Source organism: Lampris incognitus, chromosome 2, assembly GCF_029633865.1.
Source record: "Lampris incognitus isolate fLamInc1 chromosome 2, fLamInc1.hap2, whole genome shotgun sequence".
Taxonomy (NCBI): Eukaryota; Metazoa; Chordata; class Actinopteri; order Lampriformes; family Lampridae; genus Lampris; species Lampris incognitus.
Genome location: NC_079212.1, coordinates 104,782,801 through 104,802,376, shown reverse-complemented (window position 1 = coordinate 104,802,376; position 19,576 = coordinate 104,782,801). Strand labels below are relative to the sequence as shown.

The window sequence follows — 19,576 nt, the reverse complement described above, 5'->3', positions numbered from 1 at the left end:
ATTCACCTCCTACGCATGCTCAAATGCCACTGCTTGCACTATAGTGCATTTCAAACCTGTTGTTTTGAGTGAATTTTAGCTCGTGTATGTTCAGTGTGCAGTGTCTCTAAGTGCACATAGGATACGTTGATGAAGGATTGGTTTCTCAGAAATGTTAAAAAGTAAAACTGCTTCTTTTTACACCACTACTTTTCAACCCAAATCACACATTTGCTTCATGGCGTCTCATCTTGGGACACAAGCTCGCTAAAATTCACTGTTTCTCAAGGAGTAGGACATATAGCCAGGTCTGCAGAAATGTCACTATTGCATTAAGTTAACAACTAGTCAGTGGTCATGTTCAAAATAAGAGGTTTGTGTTTTACACGTAAGGTTTTGGGTAACTGGTTTGTTGAGGCGAAGCTTGTCTAGCACTACCTTACTGTAATATTACACGTGTGTGTGTGTGTGTGTGTGTGTGTGTGTGTGTGTGTGTGTGTGTGTGTGTGTGTTTCTGTTGTAGAATGCTCACTCCCTGACACGCTCAACTCTTGGTTCCTGGTAGCACAACTTCATGTATGGTGAGTAACACACAGGCAGTGGCCTTTTCGGAATTATTCTACACACGTTGATGTAGGATTGGTTTTAGAATTTATTTCTTATCCAATCAATTCTCTACATCTTTCATTTCCTTTATTTTATATTCTTTCTCCTCTTCTCTGTCCATTTCACCCACCACCACCCGTTTTTCCCCTTCTCTCTTTCTCACTCCCTCCAACCAACAGGATGTGTTTGGTGCGGATGCGTCAGGAAGGCAGAGCAGGGAAGTACATGTGCCGTTACATTGTCCACTCCATGTGGGAGGATGTGGAGCAGAGGAGCAAGATCATGGGGGTGAGTTTGTGTGTGCATGCATGGTAGGGCATTCAAGACTGCTTCATTTTAGTAGTCATCAACTACCCCCCAAAAAGTAAGTGATTAATCACGGGAAATATATTTTTTTCACCCAATAACAACAATCAATTCTCATCAAAAGGGTCTCAAATACAACCAATAAAGAGTTAACTAATGTAGGGGGGTCCAACCTAGAGGTAGAGGAAATAGCAAAGTCATCGATTGGCTCTGAGAGGCTGTTTACAAATGAGCTGCAACCTGATTGGACTAAACCCCCAGCACACCTGTCTGAGCTGGAAGTACTATGACTGCGATAACAATGCGACTGCTTTCTTGCGGGTGTTCAAATTTAGCTAGTGACCATGTTCTGGTGACTTTCAGCCAAGTGCGTCCCTGGTTGTTGTGGTGATGGCAGCTGTTGAAAAGCTAAAAGCCTTAAATTATCTTAAATTGAATGTTCAATACAGTATATATTCATCTGGTCCTTTTTGTCCTACAAAAAAAAGACTTGAAATTAGGACCTACATGTCGCCAACAAAAAGGATTCACATGTCTTGGAAGTTACTTTTAATGTGGAGAAAACATGGATTAGCAGAGCAGCTAGCATCTAATGAGGAATTTGACATAAAGTTACAGATTAAATGATTGCATTGGGGTCACTTTCAGATTGAGGATAATGGTATAAAATACAGCTGCACTGCCAGCTGCTATGTTTTCCACATTATAAGAAACGTTACAAGAGGTGAATGAGTCTTGCTGAGCACAATTTAACTTGCATAAATGATTAGCATAGATGTTGAACACAGAGGAGTGTGTATTTAAAATTGATTAAAGTGAAGTTAAAGGCGTTTAGGAGGACACTACAAGTCTGTTTGTGTTTTCAGCAGCTGCCTTCACTGAAGTCACCAGTTAACATGATCATTCATTAAACTGGAACATGGGGAAAGTAGGAGTCTTTCCTTCTCTAAATACCTTAAATTCTGTTTATTTAACATGGCATGACGTAGAAAATGATTGTTCCAACAAATCTATATTGGAACCACAGCACTGCCAGGGATTTAAGTTCTCCATTATTACGACGGATTTCCATCAGTTGGATTCCAGAGAGGCCATGTATGAGATCAGTGCAGGGTTTTCCTTACAAGACTTGGGCCTAAGCATTTTTGCACAGTGCCTAGTGGTCCTTTCAGATGATAAGCGACACTCCACCTGCGTACCTGCTTGGATCCCCGAGGTTGCAATGCGCTCCTCACAACTTCTCTGCAAGTAAATGCCAGGCGCTCTACGCATGGCAGCTATGGAAATTGCTTCTGTGCACTACTGTATCCCTGCCGGTACAACATTATTTTCTTTATAGGCGATAGCACCATATTAAAAGAAATCTTCTAGAAATTTTGAAAGTGTCTATAGCGAAATAACATAACTAATCTCACACACGGCAAGGATCAGTCAATTGTCCATTTTGTGGGGTGACACTGCGCCCCGCATCATGGCAATTCAGTTCTGGTGGTGGGCGTGTGTGTGAGACAAGCACAACCATGACAGTTTCATGGGATTGTGCCCACTTGTCACGCCGCCTGACAGATTGCCCTTGCCTCCCTACCTGCCGGCTCGCTTCTCATTGAAAATGGCGCATCAGTTGCTCCCCATCTGAAAATACCATAACTCAAATGATAGGGGAAAAAACTATGCGTGAGATTTCTCTACCACTCTGGAGAGAAAGGAAAGTTCTTAATTTGAGCATTTTCTTGCACAAGTTGCAGCGGGCTTCAAATTTGTAATTTTCAACAGGCTTCAACCAAGCACTAAATGCACTGTTCTCGAGCCAGATCTCGTTGAACTTGCACTTGCCCATATTAGGTGAAAGTAACGTTAACAGAAAAAAATTTAACTTATGACTTGTAGAAGTAGCTATTTTCTTGATGAGCAGAGACGCCACATTAGCCTAAACACCACATCGCGACACACTAGCTGGGTGTGCTCCAATAAATTCTGACCAAGCTGCACATTTTGCATTAGTGGTTATTGGTTCCATGTCGGTTTCGATTTGTAGTTTTGTTTTAGTGTGATCAATACAGTTTTCTGCCAAAACACATTTAAAAGCAGGACTGAAATTAATACGACTTTATTATAAAGTAACATTAAATTCCTAATCCAATCAATTTTTAAGACCTGTCCAAATCATCTATAAGACATTTTAAGGCCAAAAATTCAGATTATTGGATTTTAGACTTTTTAACGACTCATGGAAATCCTGTATGTGTGCGTAGGAAATTGGGCCCACAAAGGTTTTGTCAAATGCAACATTAATACATGAGGCCACCTGGTCACTCAACAAGACTAAGGCCATTCATATCACAGCCTTTTCCCCTTTCATGCATGCATTATGTTACATGCACAGCATGCCTGTCATGATACACAGGGTGAGCTCAGCCTATTCGTAGCACCAAAACCAGTTTCATGAAGGCTTGATTCCATAATGAGATCATGTCACAGCAATTTCTCCACATAAAGGTTACGGTCTTTCAAGTTTCTCTTCATGCAGTTGTCCAGTAACACCTAATCTTAATGCTGATGCTGGCCCTGACCTTAATCTTGTTAATCTTGTTGCAGTTTTTTTCTTCCACTTTACAAGTTAGACAGTGTAAAATTAGCCCATTACAATGCTCGCGTAATGTCTGTAAAACAACCGATTGTGATGCTATTACTTGTGCTTTCTGGCAGCTCAAAAGAAAACACCTTTTAAACAAAACCTTCTTGCGGGTTAAGTAACAGTGCAGTAGCAATTTGGATAGCGTGGCTTTATTTGAATATGTAGTCAGGGAAGTAACCTGCGTACCTCATTTGGACACAGAACCTGGTGTATACCAAACATTACCAGTCAGATTTTTAGATGAGATCCTCAGAGTGACAGTTATCTTCTACACAGTCTGACTAGTGGAGCAGATAACCCTACCCTTCACAGCCGAAATATGCTAGCGTTTGGCTGGTGGCCGGTGTTACAGTAATTGCCCAGCTTCCATGCTAGACACAGTTTTATTGGTCAGGTAATTTACACTACAAGGAATTTGACTTTATTGAAGGGTTGGTTAAACTGATTGCCATAAATGTAACAGCACTGATGTAAAAGTAATATCTATTAAAAAAAGCGCAAGTAAGCAGTGAAAATACCACACATTTAAAGCTACAATCATAAAGACAGTCATCTTTGTTTAACTCACTATGGTTACGCTGCTAATTTTATTGGTGTCTGAACACGTTAAACTCTCAGGATTCATGAGAAATGAAACGCTACTGCTTTTGTGTTAGCACCTCGTGCACTGCTAAAAAAAAAACATGACTGAGCCTTAGCTGCTGATGTTGTTGTATCTGTTGATCAAATGCCTGTTGGCCACCACAACTTGGCTTGTTCTTCAGACTAAATGCTACTCATCTTATTCTTCCATATTTGGCTGCTATGGTAGAGGCCATAAAACGAGATACGCTGTATCATTTTCTCATAAAGACCTATCAGACAGTAATTATTAAAATGATCAACTACAAAAGCATGCATGGCTAGTCTATTTATAGATTAGTTATCGACTTAAAGAGGCCAGGAATAGAAAGTATCAAAAAGGACATTTGTGTTGTTTTAAAGCAGGGGTGCCCACAATTTTTTGATTCGTGAGCTACTTTTAAAATGACCAGGTCAAAATGATCTACTCATATTAAAAATAATAATAAAAATACTCAATACATGTTTTACATATATATGAACATTTATATGCAGTGTGTGTATTTATATACATGTTGTGTTACATATACAGTATTGCAATGGATTTGCATTTATATTGAACCTTACACAGGCAATAATCATACCAAGCATTTGCTACTACACTATGTTGAAATTGCATCACTGCGTGAACCTTTACAGCTGTGGTAAATAGATTTGTGATCTCTACCTCTCTACTCTGAGGATGACCTGCACTGGAGGGAGTCAGACAGGGTTGCATAGTTCGGACAGTAGCTGCTGGTAGCCAGCCTCAAGCAGGCCTCCAAATGATCATCTGTCATGGTGGAATGGTATTTGGACTTGATAATCTTCATGTGAGAAAAGGCTGACTCACACACATAAGTAGAGCCGAATAATGCTGTCAAGGAGGTTGCGCATTTCCTCATGTTTGGGTACTTGTCCTCTGTAAGTAAGTTCCAAAACTCTCCATGTGCCCTGGACTTAAGCTGAATGTCAGCCTGTACTGTCAGCATCTCATCCTCCACTGCAGACGAGTTCAGGTGAAACAGTGTTGCCATTTTTTAGGCGAGGGAATCCACCTCTGTATCTTCCCCAAATGGGTAGCACATAAATGTAGCGATTGGCTCGAGCAAAGCAAAGTCTTGAAACCGTTTGTCAAAGTCTGACCGGACATTTTCAATCTGCTCTGTGTAGCGTGCACTGTCAAGTTGCGCACACGCCCTCCCTTGCTTCTCCAGCTCTGCTGCGAGGTTTCGGAAGTTTCCCAAATCACGGCACTGCAACTTTGAGGACAGAAGTTGCATTTTCCGTTTGAAAGCATTAACTGAGCTGATCATGTTTACCACGCTTTTGTCTTTTCCTTGCAGCTCTAAATTAAGCTCGTTCAACATGTTGGTTAAATCAGTGAAAAACGCCAAGTCTAGCAGCCACTGACTGTCATTAAGTTGCTTGTGTTCCGCATGTTTAGTGATAAGGAGAAACTCCTTAATCTCCGGACAGAGCTCTCGAAATCTCTGCAAGAATCTCCCTCTACTAAGCCTTCTCACGTCAGTGTGTAGCAAGAGGTCAGAGTAGTTACAGTCGGCCTCTTCCAAATGTGTACCAAACAACCGTCTTTGAAGAGACCTCGCTCGAATAGAACAGGCGATTTTGGTTGCCACATCCATGATCTCTTTCATGTTTAGCATTTTTGCGCATAATGCTTGTTGGTGTATTATGCAATGGTAATTAAGGAAGTCAGGGAAAGCATCGTCCTCCCTGCACTTGGCAATAAATCCATTGGAGCGGCCCACCATAACAGGCGCACCATCCGTGGTGATTGACACCAGTTTACACACTGGGAGCTGGGTTTTATCCACAAAGTTTTTGAAGATCTGAAAAATGTCCTCTCCCCGCGTGTGTTCCTTCATGGGTAGTATTGTTAACAGCTCCTCTTTTGCGGTCATATCTTGAAACACCATGCGAATGAAAATGCACAATTGGGCCGTATCACTTATGTCTGTAGACTCGTCCAATTGTAGTGAGAAACACTCGCAGTCCACGATGTCCCTCCAAAGCTGCTGTGTCAAATCATCGCCCATCACTTCACAGCGCCTTGTGACAGAATCTCTTGATAACTGGAGAGCTTTGATTGAAGATAGTGTAACGTGCATGGATAAGAAGACACGCTGGCCACTGGCTGGCGGGTCTGACTCTTTAGTCTAGCGGTTAGCGATGTCTCCTGCGGTGCGGGCGATACGGGTTCGCTTCCCGGCCGCGGCAGTTCCTGTGGTTGCGTTGTCCCCCAAATTCGCTACAATATTATTTCTGATTTGTTTTTAAAGTCCCGAAACAACGAATCTACTGCCTCAAGGAAGGCCTCTTTCATCATCTCTCCATCTTGGAAGGCTTTCTTATGCTTAATGATGGAGTGACTCACCCGTAAAGATGCTTCGGTGGCTGCCTTTGCCTTTGAATGCGGCTGCGTGAAAAGTGACTGCTGGGCGAGTAACTGCGATTTTAGTTCCCTCACCTTTCTCTTTCTCAGCTCGCTTTTCGGAGGGAAGTCATTGTCATAGTTTTTATGAACAGTTCGAAAGTGCCTCTCCACGTTTCCTTTCTTTGGGATAGCAATGCTAGACTGACAGATGAGACAAACGCATTTGGAATAAGACATGGTGAAAAAAAAGTCCTCCTCCCATTCCACATGGAAATGGTAGGTTTTTTGTTTCTTGCTAGGTCCGGCTCCCCCACTCATTTTTGTTTTGTTTCACTTTTTAGTAGAATCTTTTTTTAGAGAGTTGAACTAGCTAGCTCGATGCAGCTCTGCGTTAGCTCACGTTGTGGGCATGTGAACTGCAAGGCACGTTCGAGAAGGGCTCTGGTTGTTATGGTAACCTAATGTAACAAAGTTTTAGGTTCCGCTCTAGAATCTTTGGTTTTAGGCAACAGCAGACTGGCCGTCCTTTACATCAGTCAAAAGGCAAATCAAATGGAGGACAGATGATAGGCTAATGTCTTGGAAAAAAAAAAGGGTTTTTGGAATGTCATGGAGATCTACCAGCACTGCCTTCGCGATCTACTGGTCGATCGCGATTGACGTAGTGGGCATCCCTGTTTTAAAGAATATCTATGAAGTCTATGAAAGATGGGGTCATTTCTATAGAGTATACACATGGTCACCTTTAGCTTTATTGCAGTGATAAGCAATTATGGATGCCCTAAAGAAATAAACTGAATGCGAGCAAATCGAAAGAACACTGTCTCCAAACTTGTGGGCCAAGGAAAGGTTTTGTGGTCCAAAGGGAGCTCAGGTGTGCAGATGAATGTTGGCGGCACGGTGACTCAGTGGTTAATGCTCACAGCAAAAAAGTCCTCCATTCGAACCTCAGGGTTGTCCAACCTTGGGGGTCATCCCAGGTCGTCCTCTGTGTGGAGTTTGCATGTTCTCCCTGTGTCTGTGGTGGGTTTTCTTCAGGTGCTCCGGTTTCCCCCACCATCAAAAAAGACATACATGTTAGGGTTAGTACTCCTGTCTGTGTCCCTGACCGAGGCATGGCAAGACGAACTGGAGTTGGTCCCCGGGTGCTGCACAGCGGCTGCCCACTGCTCCAGGCTACACAGCTAAGATGGGTTAAATGCAGAGTGTAATGTCCCTACGGGGATCAATAAAGTATCTCAAAATCGGGGGTGTCCGGGTAGTGTGTTCTCTTCCATTGCCTCTGGGGATCGCCGGTATGAATCCCTGTATTACCTCCGGCTTGGTTGGGCGTCCCTACAGACACATTCACCATGTCTTCGGGTGGGAAGTAGGATGTGGGTATGTGTCCTGGTCGCTGAACAAGCACCTCCTCTGGTCAGTCGGGGAGCCTGTTCGGGGGGGGGGGACTGGGGGAGTAGCGTGATCCTCCCACATGGTACGTCCCCCCCTGGCGAAACGCCTTACTGTCAGGTGAAAAGAAGTGGCTACCGACTCCACATGTATCGGAGGAGGCATGTGGTAGTCTGCAGCGCTCCCCAGATTGGCAGAGGGATGGCTTGGAAGAGCAGGGTAATTGGCCAAGCATTTGGGAGGGGAAAAAAAGGGGGGGGGACAAGTATCTCACAAAAAACAAACTCAAACATGAAGAAATAGCTATTACAAACTCAATTAAGCAATAACATGAACATTACTGAAACCCAATTCTGATCAGTGAAAGGCCCACATGAAGGACTATAGCGGGCTCTTACACTTTTCAAATGGAAACCTCCACCCTATAACCGAGTTTCAGTGTTAATCCCACAGACCGTTCTGTCAATATTTGTGTACAATAAAGCCAGAGGTCAGAGAAACACGAGTCCTCATGTTGATGTCATCAGAAGACACAACCTGAAGCTGTTCCACTTGAAGCTGAATAGGAGGTGGTGTAAAGACAACTCAGTATTTGTTTTTTCACCCAAACGGCCTTCATTTCATAATTGTTCTTGCGGTTCTTAACAGAAGACCGCAACCAAATTGCCAGCAAGTCCTCCAGCTGCAGGGTCAGCGTCCACAAAGTTGGGCCTCTTCTTTTTCATTGGAGCAGCACCAGGAAGTTTCATGTGTTGACATCGCAAATTATAATCTTGGCTACTCTTGCATCTGGCTTTTAAGGATGACCTGCTAATGTACACAAATTTAAACTATTCAAGATCATTAAAATTTGGCCTTTAACATGCCTTAATTATGTATAAAGGGGGATTTTGATCACACTGCAAGTGATGTATGTTATTCTTGTTTATTGCTAAGTATATTTTATGTGACTTTTTTTAGGGTCACCAGGAATACTTATGTTACATCTGTCTGGTTATGTGACATTTTGCAGTTCTTACTTTAGCTGGAGATTTTTGGCAATTGATGCTTATGTTAACGCACCACCTGATGTTTGGCCACTTTTGAGAAGAGTTAGCTAATTTCCATGGGAACTGTAGATTTTAAGCAAATGTGATTTTTGACCTAAGCTGGCAACAAATGAAATTTACATGTGATTCTGTATCATAACACTTTATGACCTTTTATCCAATACAGCTAACACATAGATCTCATGTTGAGGTTCTCCAAAGTAACATACTGAGAAGGTTTAGTATGCCCAAATACAAGTATTTTACCTTGAAAGACTGCATTGTGTGAAACCATCATCATTTTCAACAGAAGCACACTAAAATCTGTGCAATATTGCAAATTGGGAACCCACTAGAAACTTACCCACAACCCATTTTTGCGGCAAGGACCATTAATTAAGACATGTTGGCCATACACATTTTATTGTAAAGCCAAGCAAATTCTGTTTTTAACTTCATCAGAGTTTTTCAGCCCTACAGACAAACCAGAATACACTGGCCATGGCTTCTTGGCTTGATTACTGTAGCAACAACTTCAGCAGGTAACAAAACAATTGTACTGTATGAAGGTACTGCTCAGTTGAGAGGAAAAAATGGCTGTTAAAGCAGTGACTGTACTTGGTGAATTTTATGGTACTCCAACAACAGTGGCGGGTGAATTAAGATATTAAGTTTGCGTCTCTGTCTGTATGTGAAAATACGTTCACGCCAGCAGTAGCCTTGCATGTAATCCAAGTCACTCAGAACTGTTGATTTAACTAGCCTCAGTATAGCTTATAGTCTGACAACTAAACACTGGAAAATCACATCCCAGTATATTCTTCATGATGTTAACCAATTAGGATGGTTGAATGGGAGCCAAGGTTAAGTTCAGTACATACTATGAGGTCTTTAGTTTTGCTCTTCGAGTCCTATGTGACAGAAAGGGGTCAGACTTGAGAAATGACTGGAGTTCGTGGGGCTACTCTAGGTGTGTGTGTGTGTATGTGTGTGTGTGTGTGTGTTTTTGTGTGTATGTATGTGTGCGCGCATGCGTGCGCGCGCGTGCAAGAAGTGGAGCTTGAGGGAAGGGGAGTTGAGATTGGGGGTGGTGGTTCTGCAGGTGTTTTCACAGCTGTGTGTGTGTGTGTGTGTGTGTGTGTGTGCTGATAATAAGCAGTCCACACACACACAGACCAAAGCTGCTAGAGTTCAAACTCTCCTCTTCATCAACTCAACCTGACACCTAAACTTGACCCAAGCTTTAACCATACCCCATCCAAAACCTACTAGATCCTGAAATTAACCTCTAAAAGCCAAGCCCTGAACTTATCACGAACCTCACTCTGAGAAGGGCTCAACCCCAAGCTCAGACCCGCTGGGAAAAGTATTTATATGATGGTTAAGCTTTTTTGAAATGCAGGTACACACAAGGGTACTTAGACATGCTTGCATAGGTGTCATTTTCATTTCAAACTGAGGGTGGCGCTATAAACTTTTTAAAAGATCTGTGAGAAGGGCCAAGCGCAAGTCGGTGTCTCGCCGCCGCACACCGCCATACCCAGTCCCCTCCGTCGGCCCGCCTTCCACCACGGTGTCGGGCACAGCAAGCCATATGCACCATAGTTGGGAGGGGGCACCACAAGATGGGCCACGGCTTTCTGTCAGTGGAGAGAGGCGGGTGATGGGGAAACTGCTCCCCCAGCAGTTTCTGTGATTGCCTGTCCAGGGTGTCTCCCCGCCTGCCACCCAATGACTGCTGGGGCAGGCTCCAGCATCCCCGTGACCCTGAGAGCAGGATAAGTGGTTTGGATAATGGATGGATGGATGGATGGATGAATATATATATAAATCCTGCATCTAACCCTGAACATGGTTCAGATGAGCTAGCTTTAGCTGTGTTGAAGTGGTATAAAAGCATCTTGTTTTACAATTAAATGGTAGTGTTTAATATGAAGTGTGAAGTTTAAGGATATGATGTATATAATATGTGACAGTAGCTACTCAATTGAAAATGTGCAGTCAATACTAGACCTTCTAATTGCAAACATAAGACAGTGATCCTGTATTGCTCTGTTCACAACAGTCACAACAGTTGTGCTTTACATGTATGACACCGTATGTCCTTGTTTTTCCCCTAAGTCTTCCATATTTACCCGGTCCAAGAGTCCAGACAAGTGACCAGCTGGTCTCAGGCCCGTTTCTTTCAATTCTAGCCTATCTCTGTCTCCTTATTCATAAAAAAATATTTATTAAATACAGGGAGGTGTCTTAAATAGGTAGACTGTCAGCTGCAGAAACCTTTGGTTATGCCCCTGTGTTGGCAAGTGTCAACCTTCTCTAGCAAGGCACTGAGTCGCCATCATTTCTAGGGGTGTTATGCAGCTGATCTGCACCCTGACCTCTGTGGTTAAGGCAAACAAATAATAGTGCATTGATCATTTAAGTGTGACATTATATGCAAGTGATGGAAGGCCATTTTGTGTGTGTGTGTGTGTGCGTGTGCGTGCGTGCGTGCGCGCGCGCATGTGTTGGTCTTTTGGTACTTAAAAGCACACATCTGTGTTTTTAGTGCTCAGTCCCCTCTTGCCCTCCTGTGTTGTCCACCCTGTAAAGTGTACAGACTGTGTAATGTATCTTGGCATAGTTTTTTTTTTTTTTGTGTGTGTGTTTATGTGCAGGTGTTTCTTTCTGAAACAATCAGCTATAAAGATTGTGGAGGAATTATTAAAAAAAAAAGAAAACATTAGACACAACCTTTTTTTCTGTATGTGTGCCCCAAATGAGAAAACCTGGCCTACAGGTTCTTCATAATGTTTGTAATTAACTCAAACTCTAGTCGCGCTCATATTTTAAACATACACACAGACCAGACCAATACCTGCAGAGCCGGTGATTGGAGTAGTATCAGGTTTCATGTTAATTGTAGTTAGGGGCAGTAAAAACATTGGTCATTCTCTCCATGCTCGCACACTGCCATTTGAAACCAACCGAACGCTGTATAAATGTGGTCAGTGTTAAAGGCCCACTTGTCTGGATGCACTCTTACTGCCACTGCTTCACCTGGGCTACACAGTTGAAATAAGTCAATTGTTTAAAGTTTACAGTAATGCCCTGGTATGTCATTAATAAGGACCATTTTTGTTTTGTTTTTTCCATCACAATGCAGTGACTTGATTTTACTGTGTAATATTTTCTAAACAGTTTTCTGGACCATTAATGTGGGATAGTCACAAGGAAAAAGTCATGTAAAAGGGTACTTGCACAGTGTGTAGCACTGTAAGTTAACGCTAGAACAACCAAGGCCGTCATTTTGATGGTTTTGGACTTTCAAAGTGTAATAACTTTGTGGGGAAAAAAAGATACAGACCTGCCACTCCCTAAGTGCTCCTAAACTTCCATGTGTTTGCATTAAAATGGGTTTTAGATCAATTGCTCAAAAAAAGATATAAGATCTACAAGATTTATGAATGTTGTGTGCCTCATTTCTCTTTGCTATTCTTTTTACTCTTTGGTTTTTTTAAAAAAAATGTTTTACTCTTGCCCATCTCTCTCTTGTAGATTGATGCCAGCCATCGAAAGGAGAGCATGAAGGCAATGACAGAGATCTTTTATGCAGCTATATTTGGATATGACGAGGTAAAGGCAAATTCTCAAATGTGTTTGTGATGGGTTGAATATTAATATCAATTAATTAATAATTAATTGAATATTAATGTCATATTATTATCAAACCACAATGTTTTATTAACACTTGCTGACAGATCTCATCATGCGTGCTTTTGTGGCATTGGTAGGTAAATGTTTTAACACCTTGAAGGATGCTTGTTAGTCTGACAATGGACATCTCATTGCAGCTGACAGTACTGCACATTTACCCATCACACCATCATAAATAACCATGGTCACTGTGAAGAACACCCTGTCTGCTATAATTCCATGTTGATGTTAATGCCAATTATTGAATACCGTTCTGTTATCTGTATATTTTGATTTTGTGCTTTTCCCTAGATATTAATTGTCTTAGGATGTCTTTTTAAAGCAAGGCAATTTCATATATAATTGTCATGTGATTTGCATTTATTGAATAGTAAAATTGCCATGCATGTCAAGTGATTGAGGAAAAGTGTAAATTGTGATTGAACTTGATTTTCTAGTTTTTTTTTTTTGTTTTTTTTGTTTTTTTAACTGTGCTCACTTTTGGTTTAAGGCTGTGTGCACTTTTTTTGAACGTGCCAGAGGCTTTTTTTTTATATTGATTTGTCAGTGAAAGTGGCAGCGAGGCAGACAAAGTGTAAGCGCTGTGCCCCAGGTATCATTTGACAGAGATAGATGTTTTCTCTTACTTTGGAGCAAAGCTTGAGTTTTTATAGAAGCCCACAGGAAATTATTAATAATGACAAAGAAAAAGTAGGTTTTATTAGTATCGTGGCAGCTGTCTCTTGTGTTTTTGTCCATTGACCGATTCAAGCTGACTGATGATGAAATGTCGTGCCAGACGTGTCGCATTGGGAGGCAGGCTGTAAATCTGTGCAGGAACATTTAGAAAACAAATGGCCGAGGGGCGTCCAGGTAGCGTAGCGATCTATTTCGTTGCCTATCACCACGGCTCTCGCTGGTTCGAATCCCTGTGTTACCTCCAGCTTAGTCCGGTGTTCCTACAGACACAATTGGCCATGTCTGCAGGTGGGAAGCCGGATGTGGATATGTGTCCTGGTCGTTGCACTAGCACCTCCTCTGGTCAGTCAGGGTGCCTTTTCGGGGGGAAAGGGGGAACTGGGGGGAATAGTGTGATCCTCCCACATGCTACGTCCCCCTGGCAAAACTCCTCATCGCCAGGTGAAAAGAAGCGGCTGGTGACTCCACATGTATCGGAGGAGGCATGTGGTAGTCTGCAGCCCTCCCCGGATTGGCAGAGGGGGTGGAGCAGTGACCGGGATGGCTCGGAAGAGTGGGGTAATTGGCCGGGTACAATTGGGAGGAAATCCAAAAAAGAAAACAAATGGCCTTCTGGTGGCTGGTTTCTTACATTGGTAGCAGTATGTAGACAGTAATAATACAGGAAAATGCTTTTTCAACTCTGCAGTGTTGATTGTTCCTCATGTGTATGTGACCAAAGGGAATCCTGTCTGATGACTGCGTGTTAGCAGCAGCACTATGGAGAAACTTGTTCAACCGCCAGTGTGAAGACCCCCAGCAGCTAGAACTCATGGTCGAATATGTACGCAAACAGGTACGTAAGTGTGTACAAGTTTGAGGTGTGTGTACGAGCACACATGTGCTTGGGAAAAAAATTCAACTGAAGATATTTTCAGGTGATTTTTTTTTTCGGAGCATCTGGGTGGTGTAGCAGTCTATTCTGTTGCCTACCAACACAGGGAACGACGGTTCAAAGCCCCGTGTTAACCCTGGCTTGGTCGGACATCCCTACAGACACAATTGGCCCTGTCTACAGGTGGGAAGTCGGATGTGGGTATGTGTCCTGGTCGCTACACTAGCACCTCCTGTGGTTGGTCAGGGCGCCTGTTCAGGGGGGAGGGGGAACTGAGGGGAATAGCGTGACCCTCCCACGCACTACGTCCCCCTGGTGAAACTCCTCACTGTCAGGTGAAAAGAAGTGGCTGGCGACTCCACATGTATCGGAGGAGGCAATGTGGTAGTCGGCAGCCTTCCCCGGATCAGCAGAGGGGGTGGAGCAGCGACCGGGACAGCTCAGAGAGCGGGGTGATTGTCCAGGTACAATTGGGGAGAAAAAATGGGGGGGGGGGCACACCTGAAAGTATTTCCAAACCCAGCTTGGATTTGTTGTTTAGGTGACATCTTTCATCTCCTGTGACAACTGTGATTTTTTTTTTTGTGTGTGTCTTTAGAAGGAAATGTTATGGAAAAATATTCAGTGTATGAAGATTATTTTTTTTCCACATCACATCAGTGGCTGAAGAAATTCAGTGGTTTTTCACACAGATGTGAAACTGAAAAAAAACAACAACAGAACACCAGAAAGAAATACGTAGTACCAAGCAGGTATTACCAGAGAGGGACATTTCAGCTGACCTGCTGGGCCATGATGGATGGATATTGGGTTAACGCTTGGATAAAATACTGGCTATTAAGCAAAATTTCTGCTTGTACGAAAAACTGATATTCTCCTTTACCCATTTCAGTTTCCCTCACCAGCACTGAGCACTTTTCCTTTACCTCGAACTTGCTCCGTTTCCCACCCCCTCCCTTCCTCCTCTCCTCTCTGTATATTTTCTTTCCCTCCATGAGATTGAAAACACTCCTGGTTTTAGAAACACCTGCAGGCCTCCATCTGCAGCCAGGGCCATGTGTTCCTGCCTAGGCGCTGCACCTCTCTCTCTCTCTCTCTCTCTCTCTCTCTCTCTCTCTCACACACACAGACATGCTCACTGTTTATCTATTTGTTTCTCCATGTGTGTTCATCTGAGACTTATTTTCATCTGTGCACCTCTTTTTTTCATTTTACTTTACTCTCTCTGCTTCAGTACTGCTCCTTCTCTCTGTCCCTCTCCATCTGAACATTTCTACACCATATCCTGTCTCTTTGGCCTTCTTTCCCCTGTGTGCTGAAATGTAGTCAAAAAAAAGGACTTGATCAGCTACTCTCTCTCTTTCTCAACATATGCACACATGCATGCATGAATTCAGAGCAGCAGGTGTGTCGAAGGTCATGGAAGAACTGTCCAACTTAGTTACGCTGTGTTTTTGCCTGTGTGTGTGTGTGTGGGGGGGGGGGCTGTGGGTGTGTGTGTTTCTGGGTTAGTGTGTGTGTCTGCAGGAATGCTATGACAGTTGCACTCTTACGTCAGAAAACAAACATATTACATGGTTGCCGCACTCCACTTGATATGTGTGTGTAGTATATATAGTATTTCACCAGTATTTCTCCTTGACGATTTCTTAATCTCACTTTCTCACACAGACACACACCAACTCACATATACATAAACACACACAAAAACACACACACACATACCAAACCCCAGATAAAGGACTCAATCAGGAATGCATCGCCATGCCATCACAAGTGTAGCATATTAAACTGCCTTCAGATGACAGACAGCATAACTCACTGGATAGGAATACAAACACACACACACGCACACACACACCAGCCTAAATCCCCTCCCTCCTCCTCTTACTTTTGTGTAACAAACATTCACCAAAGGAAGTTCTGGTGCGGGGACTGAAGTACACCAACTTCATAGCAGACTGACCCTGAGAGGCATAGATGTGAAAGGACAAGAAGTGCAGCATTTTGACATTTCACTCACAAAACGTCTCCCTCGGGCGGTAGATGTGTAGAAATAAAGAAATGTTACTTTTAATTTTAACATCTTAGTTTTGTAATCCTGTTTGTTGCCGGAACATATTCTGAACATGTGTAGCACTCTGGTTACAGAGGGGTTTGATGTTCTTTCAACATTTATTGATTAAAGCATACATTATAACCCCCCCCCATGGTTTTGCATAGGTTGAAAAGTCATCTCAAAAAAGAAAAACATCTGACGTCACCCTTTCTCCACATTGGCTTACAACCCCTCTGTGAAATTCTCCTCGTCTACTTACTTCAAAAGTTGGTCATCCTTAAGTAAACACTACATAAATACCTCAATCTCCCTGCTCTTAACTCTTATTTTTCCAAGCGGCTCTCATCAATAGTCCTGTAAACATGAAAAGAGTCCCTCTGAGAGACCAGGGCTCGCTCCGTCACAGCGGTGTTGTCAGGGAGCTGTGACTGCAACCTCGCATCCCCGTATTTATTTATTTTTTTATACAGGTATTGATTTGAATTCTGCCTTTGCACTGTAAGTTGCTCTGGGTAAGAGAATAAAATGTGAAAGTGAAAATTCTCCATCTCGTTCACTCCAGATGCAGTTCATTGATGCCCTGGATGGGGAAGATCTGCTGCTGACAGGAGAGGTGAAGTGGCGCCCTCTACTGGAGGAGAATGCACAGAGCATCCTGAAGGTGGCCACGCCCACCTACAACGACGCCGGACTCTGAAGGAGGAGGGACAACTCCTTTATCTCACCCTCCCAAAGTTTTCTCTCCTCTCTCTCTCTCTCTCTCTCTCTCTCTCTCTCTCTCTCTCTCTCTCTCTCTCTCTCTCTCTCTCTCTCTCTCTCTCTCTCCCTCTCTCTCTCTCTCTCTCGCTTTCCTGTTTATATTGTCTCCTCTAGTTCTTCCATTGCACCCCACCACCTACTAATATGAGATTCTTCAATGGAGAATCCCACTTCTGTCCCCCCTCTCTCCAGTCTCTTCCTTTCCCTTCATCCTTCTTGATCAAGGGATTTTAAGGAAAACTAGAATCTTCCTTTACTTTTTTCTTCTTTTTCCATTTCCTGTCTTTTGTTTTTCTTCCTTCACTCCATTAGTTTCTTGCACCCTCTCCACCCATGTCAGCTACTCATTTATTCCTTCCCCCCCTAACCTTCCCTTACACATTAAACTTGCGGTTATGAAAAGTTTTTTTTTCTTTTTCTTTTTCTTTTCTTTTTTTTTTTTGCTTCTCGACTTTTCTCATTCATTCATCCTCTCCCCTTTTTTTCATTTCTGTTTTCTCATTCCCAACCACACACAATATGGCAGGACTTTGAGAGGATGCTCTCACACATATACACCTTCCTCCTCTTCTTGCTCCTCTCTTCTTTATTTTACCTCATTACATTATGTTCTCCTCTCTTCCTAATGTATGAATAGTTTTTCAGAAGGTGCAGGATAGGCAGTCAGGGAATTCTGGACCTGATATTTACAATCTCTCTCTTTCTCTCACATACATGCACACACACACACACGAACCAACCAATCTGAAAGCAGGGAATGCCATACATCATTGTCATCACCAACATTGTTGACTTGTGAGTTCTGAGAGCCCCTTTCACTTCCTCTCCATAGACTGTTGCACTTCCTGTTTAGGGGAATATATCATGCAAACACATGCACAAGCAAAGAAGAGGCCAACAAACTAATTCTTTGTATTTATATGTCTCTTTTTCTTGAATGCTGTATGCAGGAAAAAGTATTGTTTATATGTACATACAACTTTACACACAGCGTTGTGTGAAACATCTGACTTTATTAACCACTGGAGATAAAGAGGGGCAAAAACAGATAATGCAAGGACGTTCTAAGAGTTACCAGGTGACAAGAAACACATAGGAAGAAATAAAAGGTTCACAGCTCAAACAGACCTTTACTTTGTCAGATGTCTTGCACAACTGCTCGTCTCCATTGACAGTCATTCTGTATTCATGTCAGTTGTCCAATGATGCTCTCAGAACAGCACATGGGGTGGTAACTGTCCAAGCCCGAGACACCATAGCATTGTCAAAAGCAACTTAGCATTCTGTGTGACAAAGCAATTAAATGTTCTATGCGTGTGTAACACTCTTGAGTCTCGTTTTGTTTCTCTTTTACCTCTGCACAACTTGGACCTTGGGCAAACTATTGTTTGTTCCAGATGGAACAGAAACTAACCAAACTGACTTTTCAACAGGGTAAAGGTATGTACTTCAAGGTTGACTGCCCTGCAGGCTTAGTGACTCAGTTCAACATTCCCTGAAATATTGCTCTTCTGGTCTTGTATTTCTGATGGTTTTAATTTTGTGCTGTGTTTCAGTCACGTGTACAGATGACATAGTACATAATTACTGTGTCAGGAGAAGGACAACTCTGAACCGGGTGACATGATGAGCAAATAAGTGCTTTGAACTCCTTTTCGTCCCCCAGTTTAAATCCTGGTTAAATTTGATCTCTGTACATCCAGCATTTATTTGATTTTGCAGGTTGCACAGCAAAACATGGTGTGGCGTAACATGGCAAACAGGTAAATGAGGTTTGCACCGCATCTCAGCAGCATGAGAGCATGTTCGGTCGTCAACACAAATTGAGTCAGAGTTTCATTTGACCAGGAAGGAGTATATCGCAACATCGAAATGTAACAGGCATGTGTGTACATGTGAAGATGTAAAGACTGCCCAGTAGATGCAGAATCGTCTGGACATCCGGATGGGGCTATAGAAACAAAGGTGTTGGATTTCCCAGTCCTTCACAGACCTACAATACTCATCGATCTTTACAGCACCAATAAGGCTGATGGGGTCTTGTGTGGGTGTGTTTCCAGGTGCTTATGTGTATGAGTGCAGTGCGTTGAAAGCAAATCGTGCTGAATGCCAGAACGAGAGCAACAATATTTGAGAGAGAGCAGGGCAGATTTGTGTTAGCAAGGCCAAAATACTGTGAGGGATTTAAAGAGCAATTATGAATCGCACGCATGTGTTTTTTTTGTTTTTTTTTCACTCTCTGCTCGTTGCTTCGAGTTACGTGAATTATTCTTCATGTTTTGTCTATGGGAGAGAAACTTTACATTTTTATTTCTTTAAAGTGTTTACTTCTGAGACAGTTAAATGCTGATTCGTAATAGGGAGAGAAAAAAACAAAGCTTAATCAAACATCATTGGGTTGACGTTGATGCTTATAGCTGGTCCAAGTGGTATTTGCTCCTACCCATTCTTACTCCGAATGGAGAATAAATTGGTTATGCTTTAGACCAGCAGGGAGCACTATGCTTCACTTTGAAAATCAGGGTCAGTAAACCCTCAGTTGGACACCAAGGTAATGCAATCA

At 42.7% G+C, this 19,576-nt stretch overlaps 1 protein-coding gene across 1 annotated transcript in view; it reads left to right on the top strand.

Annotated features, from left to right (window-relative positions):
* Positions 1 to 18,326, top strand: part of LOC130107592 (ubiquinol-cytochrome-c reductase complex assembly factor 1) — a 41,726-nt gene extending 23,400 nt beyond the window's left edge. The window contains exons 5-9 of the mRNA XM_056274265.1: positions 503 to 560; positions 765 to 873; positions 12,485 to 12,562; positions 14,043 to 14,156; positions 16,817 to 18,326. Of these exons, the coding sequence (XP_056130240.1) occupies positions 503 to 560; positions 765 to 873; positions 12,485 to 12,562; positions 14,043 to 14,156; positions 16,817 to 16,951 (494 nt within the window). The 3' untranslated portion in view covers positions 16,952 to 18,326. The remainder of the gene's footprint in view (positions 1 to 502; positions 561 to 764; positions 874 to 12,484; positions 12,563 to 14,042; positions 14,157 to 16,816) is intronic.
* Positions 18,327 to 19,576: the final 1,250 nt, after the last annotated feature.